Source organism: Felis catus, chromosome A1 (genome assembly GCF_018350175.1).
Source record: "Felis catus isolate Fca126 chromosome A1, F.catus_Fca126_mat1.0, whole genome shotgun sequence".
Classification (NCBI taxonomy): Eukaryota; Metazoa; Chordata; class Mammalia; order Carnivora; family Felidae; genus Felis; species Felis catus.
Window position 1 is genome coordinate 19,477,626 of NC_058368.1, and position 8,793 is coordinate 19,486,418.

At 34.4% G+C, this 8,793-nt stretch overlaps 1 protein-coding gene across 6 annotated transcripts in view; it reads left to right on the plus strand.

Annotated features, from left to right (window-relative positions):
• The window catches only part of NEK5 (NIMA related kinase 5), a 63,685-nt gene extending 55,058 nt beyond the window's left edge, over nt 1–8,627 (plus strand). For all 6 annotated transcript variants that reach the window (XM_019825945.3, XM_019825941.3, XM_045052540.1 and 3 more), the window contains one exon: nt 6,737–8,627. In XM_019825945.3, coding sequence (XP_019681504.2) covers nt 6,737–6,998 — 262 coding nt within the window. In that variant the 3' untranslated portion in view covers nt 6,999–8,627. The remainder of the gene's footprint in view (nt 1–6,736) is intronic.
• The last annotated feature ends 166 nt before the right edge of the window (nt 8,628–8,793 follow it).

An 8,793-nucleotide genomic window follows, 5' to 3' on the forward strand; every position in this document is an offset into this window, starting at 1 on the left:
ACAATTCCTCTTCCCAGAGGCATTAAATATGCCTCATGTGCACACCTCCCCTGAGGAATTGCATTAAACTGTAAGTCAATATGTGTATCTTGTGTATGTGTGTATTCTTTTTCTTTTTTGTACGAAGTTTCATAGTGCACATACTCTCTTGCAACTTCCTTTTATCACTTAACACTGTAGCTTGAATACGTATCATAATGTACAAATAGTAATTTACATACTATTTGTATGTACATTTGTAATTGAATATTGTCAGATTGCCCTTCACAGAAGTTAACACCTATGAACACTTCCACTGACAGAGTACAAGAGTGCCTGTGACCTTGTACATTTTCTTGTTTAGTGTGTTACCAAACTTAAGGACGATTGCACAACTGATAGGTTAAAAAGTGACATTTAAGGTTATGTTTAATTAGCATTTCTCTTCTGAGTAAGGTTGTCTTTCCAAATGCTTAAGAACCATCTTTATTTCTTCATTGGAGACAATTATTCATAGCCTTAGCCATTTAAAAAATTAGGCTACTAACATTGTATTGATTTGGGGAACCTTGTGTATTTTAAGGAGATTAATGTTTTATCTATAATATGGCTCTAGAATATTTTCCCCAGTTTTTTGTTTGCATTTTGATTTTATTTATAGTGGCTCATGATGTAGAAATTTCTTATTTTTTATCTAATTAGGTTTACCAATTCTTTCATAAGAAATGATACCAGAATTTTTAAGTACTTTTATGATTTAATTTTCTGTTTAAATATTTTAATCCTCTTGGATTTCACTCATATTACACTGCAAAGTGTGGCTCTAACTTTATTTTTTTCCAAATAACTTCTTCCTTACTCCAACACCATTTATTGAAAATCTTTATTTTTGCTACCAATTTAAAATGTGACTTCTATGATGTGCTACATTTTTATATGTGCTTGCACCCAATTCTTATTCTTGCTAGTCTAATTATTATATTATAAACATATTCATAATATGAATTATTATTTTGGAGCGCTAGTTCCCTTAAATACTTTGCTTTTGTCAGTATTTTTCTATCTAGTTTTGCTTGTTTATTTTTCCATACGAACATTAGAATCAACTTGTCTAGCAAGTAAAGGAGGGCAGGAAGGAAGGGAGGAGAGAATTTTCTCAGCCTGCTTCCTGGCAGTAGAATTTTAGGGTCCAGCCATTTCTTTTCAATTAGGATTGTCTGTGTCCCTTTTGGTTCAACCTGGCTATGTTTCTGCATATATATTTCTTTCAAAAATCACGTAGGTTTCTGCAAATCTTACTGGGATTCACTTCATTAGACAAAAGCCAGTTCCACAGATCTTTTTTACATAAGTGCTTCCCTGTCTTGAGCTTTTGCTTAGATTCTGAGGGACAACACCCTGAGGCTCCGTGGAAACCCTTCCGTTTGAGAATGATTTTGAGATTCTTCCACAATGACATGTGTATCAATTAGCCACTTCTTTTTATTGTTAGGTACTATTCCATTATATAGAATATATATAATTCTCTCTATATAATATATATATAGAATATATATATAATTATATATATATAAATATATATATAGAATATATATATAGATATATATAGATATATAGATATATAGATATATATAGAATATATAGATATATATATAGAATATATATATAGAATATATATATATAGAATTCTATATATATAAATATATATAATATATATATAGAATTATATATATATAATATAAAAAATATATAAAATACATAAAATATATATTATATATAATATATAATATATAATATATAACATAATATATATATTACCACAATTTAGTAATACATTCACCTAACAATTGATGTTTGGATTATTTCTAGTTTTGGGCTATTATAAATAAAGCTGCTATGAATATTTATGTACATGTCTTTGCGTGGACATAAATTCCATTTCTCATGAGTAAAACTGTAGGAGTGGAATGACTGAGTTGTTTGGTAGGTGAATGTTTAACTTCTTAAAAAACTGCCAAACTATTTTCCAAAGTGGTTGTGCCATTTTACATCCCCCTGTTGAATGGTGTATAAGATTTCTAGTTGCTCTACATCTTTATCAATACTTGGCATGATCAATTTTTAAAAATTTAACCAATCTTGGGCACCTGGGTGGCCTAGTCGGTTTCGGCTCTTGGTTTCGGCTCAGGTCATGATCTCATGTGTTTGTGTGTTCCAGCCCCGCGTCGGGCTCTGTGCTGGCAGCCTGAGGCTTGCTTGGGATTCTCTCTCTCCCTCTCTCTCTGCCCCTCCCTCCCTCACACTGTCTCTGTCTCTCTCAAATAAGTAAATAAACTTTAAAAATAATAAAAAAAAATAAAAGTAAGATAAAAATAAAAATTTAACCAATCTAATGGGTATGTGTGGTGTCTATGTAGTTTCTGAGTTACAGGCATTATTTATATAGCCTTGCTACCAGTTCTTTGTTAGATATATATATTTTACCAATATATATTGGCCAGTATTTTGCCAAGATTTCTGTCTGGGATTTCTTGTTATGGTATGATTCAGGTTTGAAGTTTCTGACTAATGCATTTTTTAATCACTTTCAAAAATCAGCGTTTCCAATTTATTTGCATTTTGGACAGAGACCATCATCTGAGTTTTAGTGGTTTGGAAAAGTTTATTGGGACTCCCTTTGCTATTCAGTATAGTATTAATTTTATGACAGTTATATATGTACTTGAAAAAAATGCATATTCTTACTATTCTGGGGGTACATATGTTCTATATAATTATCAAGCTTAAAACATTTTTTCGTTAAACTACTCTATGGATTTTATTTCCCCTTTATCACTTCTAGATAGAAGTACATTTAAATCTTCAGCTGTGTTTGTGGCTTTGATCATTTCTCCTCATATTTCTATCTCCTTTCAATGTACTTTAAATATATAGAAGCTGTGTTCTAATTTATGATTGTAATATCAGTTTGATAGAGTATCCCCCCCTTTTTACATCATGTATTGTAATTTTTGTCCCTATTAAAGCTGTTTGCCTTAAATTCTATTTTGTCGGATACTGACATTGCTATTCCAACTTTTAAGTTACTTTATTTAACTTTTAAGTATTTTTCTGACATGAATTTTTTTAATTTTTATAATTTCCATATGGTTTCATTATAATGTGTTTCTTATAAAATGCATGTAGTTGGTTGATTTGCTTCTTGTCCTGTAATAACCTCTGTCTCTTAATTTAATATAATAAAAATCATTAGAATTATTGACATATTTGGGGTTCACTCTATATTTTAAGCTTGATTTTGTATTTTCTGTTATCGTTTGTCATTTCCTTCCCCTCCTGTTTTCTAACCTTATGTTACAATCACAAACTTTTCTGTATTACTCCTGTTTTCTCTGTACTAGTTTTTTTTTTTTTTTTTAATTTTTTTTTTCAATGTTTATTTATTTTTGGGACAGAGAGAGACAGAGCATGAACGGGGGAGGGGCAGAGAGAGAGGGAGACACAGAATCGGAAACAGGCTCCAGGCTCTGAGCCATCAGCCCAGAGCCCGACGTGGGGCTCAAACTCACGGGCCGCGAGATCGTGACCTGGCTGAAGTCGGACGCTTAACCGACTGCGCCACCCAGGCGCCCCTCTCTGTACTAGTTTTAAAGATACAGATTATATTTCTATTCTTTATTTAATAGCTAGCTTTTATGTACTTCCTACAGATTTATCTAACAAATTCAGAAGTTGTTCAGTTATCTTTTTTTCTTCCCAAATATGACAAACACCTTTAACCGCTAAAACCCTTCCATTCTAATATTGTTATCTAGGGTTACAATTTTACTTAAAAAACATTTTTTTTATTGTGGAAAACTTCAAACATAGTGAAAGTATAGAGAACAGCATAATGAACCCTCTTGTATTCACCATCTTTACTGCCTGCCCCCCGTACCCCTACACTTTTTTTTTAAGGTTTGGAACATTTTAAGTCTGAGACATCAAGTCATGTAATCCAATTTTACCCTTTTTTTTTGATGAAATATATATATTTTACTCTCAAACCTAACTCAGTTTGCCATTATAATTTATCATTCTTTGAATTTGCCATGGTTTTTTCTAGTCTGTGCTTTTCTTCCTATTTCAGTTTTCTTCTTGCTGATGTATATTCTCCAATAATTCTTTAAGATAATATTCTCTAATAATTCGGTGGGTGGTAAATTTTGGATATGTTTGCATATCCAAAATTATTTTATTGCTTTATTTATAATTCAGCTGGGTATACAATTTTAGGTTGACAATGGTTTTTCTCTTGATCTTTATTATTGTTGATGAGAAATATGCTGATTGTTTTTCCTTTATAGATAATGCTCACTTTCTCCCCAGCATGTTCTTAATTTTCTTTTTATCTTTGTGTTCTTATGTTTCACTGTTATATGTCTGGGTCTGGATTTCTCTTTTATCCTGCTTGGCTCACTTTTTTGTGAGGACCTATGACTGTCTTTAGTTCTGGAACATTTTTACTTACTACTTTTCCAAATGTTTTTCTTATTCCCTCCATTGTGGCCCTCAAAACAGGTATGTTTTGGAGCTTCTCAATCTGTCCCCAGTAACATCTAATTGTACTTTTGTATTTTTTATTCATCTCTGTTCCATTCTGGGTGAATTCTTGAACACTATTTTCAAACCTTTCTGGGTATCATCTATTAATTTTTTTTTTTTAGTTTATTTATTTTGAGAGAGAGAGAGCATGAGCAGGGAAGGGGCAGGGAGAGAGGGAGAGAGAGAATCCCAAGCAGGCTCCATACTGTTGGCACAGAGCCTGATGTGGGGCTCAAACTCATGGACCATGAGATCATGACCTGAGTCAAAACAAAGAGTTGGACACTTAAACAACTGAGCCACCCAGGTGCCCCATCATCTATTAAGTTTTTAATTTAAATGATTATGTATCTCTAAGATTCATAATTGTTTATATATTTATGTGTTGTTTAATTATTGCATAATTATTTCCCCTAATTTGAAAACATTTTAAAATGGATGCTGTGCTTTAATTTCTTTTTGAGCATACTTACTTTAAGAGCATTATAAAAATCCTCCATAAAAGTAATAAATCTGGACTTAACCCATGCTCCAACTTTAAATAAAATTTCTTGCCTATTTTTCTTACCATTAGATTTATTCATGTGTTTTGGAATTTTAGTTTATAGGCTTATTTTGTTTTAGAAGTTTCATTTTGAAGTTTTGTTTTTTAAATTTTCTTTCTTCCCTTTCTGTCTCTGTGCTCCTCCTGTGTATCTGCCCTGCACGCTCTCCCCCTATCCACCTCACTGTTGTCATGTGACCACGCCTCCTACCTCACAGAGATAGCACGTGGTTTGTAAGTGGAACGGTCTTGATTGTCTAGTTCCATAACTGCTCTCTGTCCACAGAAGTCCTCATTGCCTTCTCTCTCCCTATCTTCCTTCTCAGACAAAAAAACTGTTTCCCTTCCTGCTGAAAGCACATCCTGGCATGGGTACTCTGAATCCCAGCCTTTTTTCAGAGAACTTGTTCCTGTCTGTTATCTGTCTTTCTCCCTTTTTTCTTTTTTTTTTTTTTTTAGAGAGAGAGAGACAGATTGTGAGTGGGGCAGAGACAGAGCGGGGGAGAGAGAGAATATTAAGCAGGCTCCATGGTCAGCATGGAGTCCAATGCAGGGCTCTATCCCATGACCCTGGGAACATGACCTGAGCCAAAATTAAGAGTTGGGTGCTCAACTGACTGAGCCACACAGATGCCCCTCTCCGTTATTTTTAATGTCTCTCTATTCCCTACTTTCTCTCAGCATATAAACGTGCCCAAATCTCTCCCATCTTGAGAAACACCAAAAAATCACTGCCTTCATGTTCTCAAGTTAACACTGTCCTTTCAGAGCCAGGCTCCCCTCAGAGGAGTTTAAGCTCCTTGTTGTCACTTGCTTACCTCCTACTGCTTTCTTGATCCACTATAGAATCACTCCTGCCACACAGCAGGCCAGAAATGTTCTTGTAAAGGTCATCTATTACCTTGAAATTGCCAGGTCCAACTGTCATTTCTGTCTTCCTCTTACTTGGCTGCTCCCTATCTGGAAATTCTCTGCCTCCTTGGCTTCCATGATGAACACTTTCTTGGCTCTTACCAGATCTTCCTCAGCCTCTTTACTTGCCACGTAGATATCTGGGATTGTTGACGTGGTTTTCTTGGTCTCTTGCCTTCTTCCCTTCTAAAAACATCAGTGTTGAGGTCTTAGATATAATTTCAGTTCCTCGTCCTACTAATTAGTATCTGTGAGACCTTGGGCAAGTTTTATTAACCTCTCTGAGCCCAGATTCTTAATAAATTGATGGTGAATATGTCTACCTCAAATTGTTGCTAGTATTAGATGAAATACAGTTATGTAAGTGCTCGAGGGCAGTCACTGGTATATAATAAGGGCTCACTATATGGCAGCTGTTTTTTATTCTTTTATTATTTTTTCTCTTCACTTTTTAAACATAAGAGTAGATGGGTATTAATAAATATAATTAAAATTGTCAAACACAAGTCCAACTAAATAGAATACTGATTATCCCAACATTGTTTTTTTGTCATTCTTAGGAAAACCAGACGGATATAATAAATAATGCATTACGTAGGGGAAAATGCATCTATTAAATTGCTCAAGTGGGAGTGGGAAATGAGAAGGGAAACTACCTTTCATATGTATTTTTAATTATTTTGATATCATAAAATTGATTTTTAACTCTTATTTCAGAAATTTTGAAGAATCTGAAGATGAGTTGAGAAATGAAGTAATAGAATCCCTAGAAAAACTTGCTACTTCTAAAGAGGAAGAAAACAGAGAAGAGTCTCCTGGTTTTTCTAAGGGTGCTGGAAAGTTAGGAGGAGAGGAGATAAGCATACAGAAATATGCAGAATTCAGTGAAGGTTTAGAGAATATCTCTACTCGAGCTAATGACAAAGTATGCATTGCTGATGAAAACCAAGAAACATCAACAACCCATCAAAATGTATAAGTGTGATTATTGTACTTTTTCTTAAGTGATAAGTTAGTATCTATTAGGTATAGTGTCTGGGCACAAGTCATTAATATTCATTCTGTAAGAGTTTTCCAGTCATCCCAGGGGTTTATTAATTTTTCTCCCAATTTAGACAGTAAGGCTGACTAATTTGAGTATAGAAATTAATATTTTTACTTTAAAATTTCTACCAAGAAATCTTTCAGACAGTAGATGTGATAGGCAGAGTAATGAGTCTCTCTTCCTGCCACCCCGCAGCACACCCAGTGATGTGAATATATTGTTACATGGTAAAGGGGAATTAAGGTTGCAGGTGGAAGTAAGGCTGCTACTCAGCTGACCTTCAAATAGGGGAGGGTGTTTTTGATTACCCAGGTGGGCCCAATGTAATCAAAGGGTGTTTAACAGCGGAAGGAGGCAGAAGAGAGAACCAGAGAGATGTCAGGGTGAGCGGGGATGAGCCTGGTGCTGCCGCCTTTGAAGATGGAGGAACATGCCATATGCCAAGGAATACAGGCAGCTTCTAGAATCTGGGAAAGGCCAGGCCATGGACTTTCCCCAGAAGCCCGCAGAGGGAACACAGTCTTGCTGACATCTTGATTTTGGCTTCTGGAAATCCACTTTAGACTTCTGACCTACAGAATTGTAAGATAATAAATTTGTGTTGTTTTAACTAAATTTGGTAGGTTTAAATTTGATAAATTTAACTAAATTTGTTAAGACAATGGTAGAAAACTAATACAATGTACAAACAAATTCATTTAGAATAATCTGCCATTATAGAAAACTGTGATTTGAGGATTTCTGAAGTCATACGGAATACACTTTTTTGAAGCTGATGTTGACACTCAAGAGAGTAGGGTAATTGAGCAAAGAGAGGATCAAGGCCCATCATGTTAATTACGCACCAAATATTCATTTTATTATGTTTTATTGAATTAATTTCTAATAGCTTCAAATGTATAGATTATAAGCTTCTTGAAGGCAAGAAGCCACCATCTTACATCTTATATCTTACTTATATCGTACACTGATCTTTTTATATATGGTGCTTAGCAGAGAACAATCCCAGTGTTGAACATGTGCCTGGAGTTTAATAGATATTTGTTGATTTATTGTGTTGCTTCTATGAAGGACAGAGTGGTTATAATTCTAAGTGGTAGAATTCTCCCTGAAATAGATGCTCTGGAATAAAAATAAAACTGAAATTACACATTAATACATTGCTAAGCCAATGAAACAAGGATGAGGAGGGGTTGGCCAGAATATTTCTAAGGTCTGCTTAGTGTTTACATTTGATATAATTTTATTAAATGTGGGGAAAGTATCAAGATTCCCCTAACTGTCGGATGCATCCTGTATTTTCCTTGGTGAAAGTTCCTTTCAGCTTGGTGTATAGGGTTTCAAGCTGCTCTTTAAGGGAGATGGCTCAGTATGGTCACATCATGAGGCTGAGAATATTTAAACATTTCTTACCACTGTTAATTTCAACCGTGGTAACACATGACCCCGAAAGATTAAAGCATCATTAATCCTACTGACTCTTACTGGTCAGCGTATACGTGTTTTACTTTTGGAACATTATGTGGTTAAGGCATAATAAATCTGTTAATATGCTTCATTTAATCCTCATTCTAGATAGTAATTGAATGCATGGAGAATGAAACTTGGTTCCTGAAAATTCCAAAGATCCAAAGACCAGTCAGTTATATGCAGAGAAAAAGGAAAAAAAGAATGAATGTTTAGGGTCAATGTTTAAGGGGCGCCTGGGTGGCTCAGTCAGTTAAGTGTC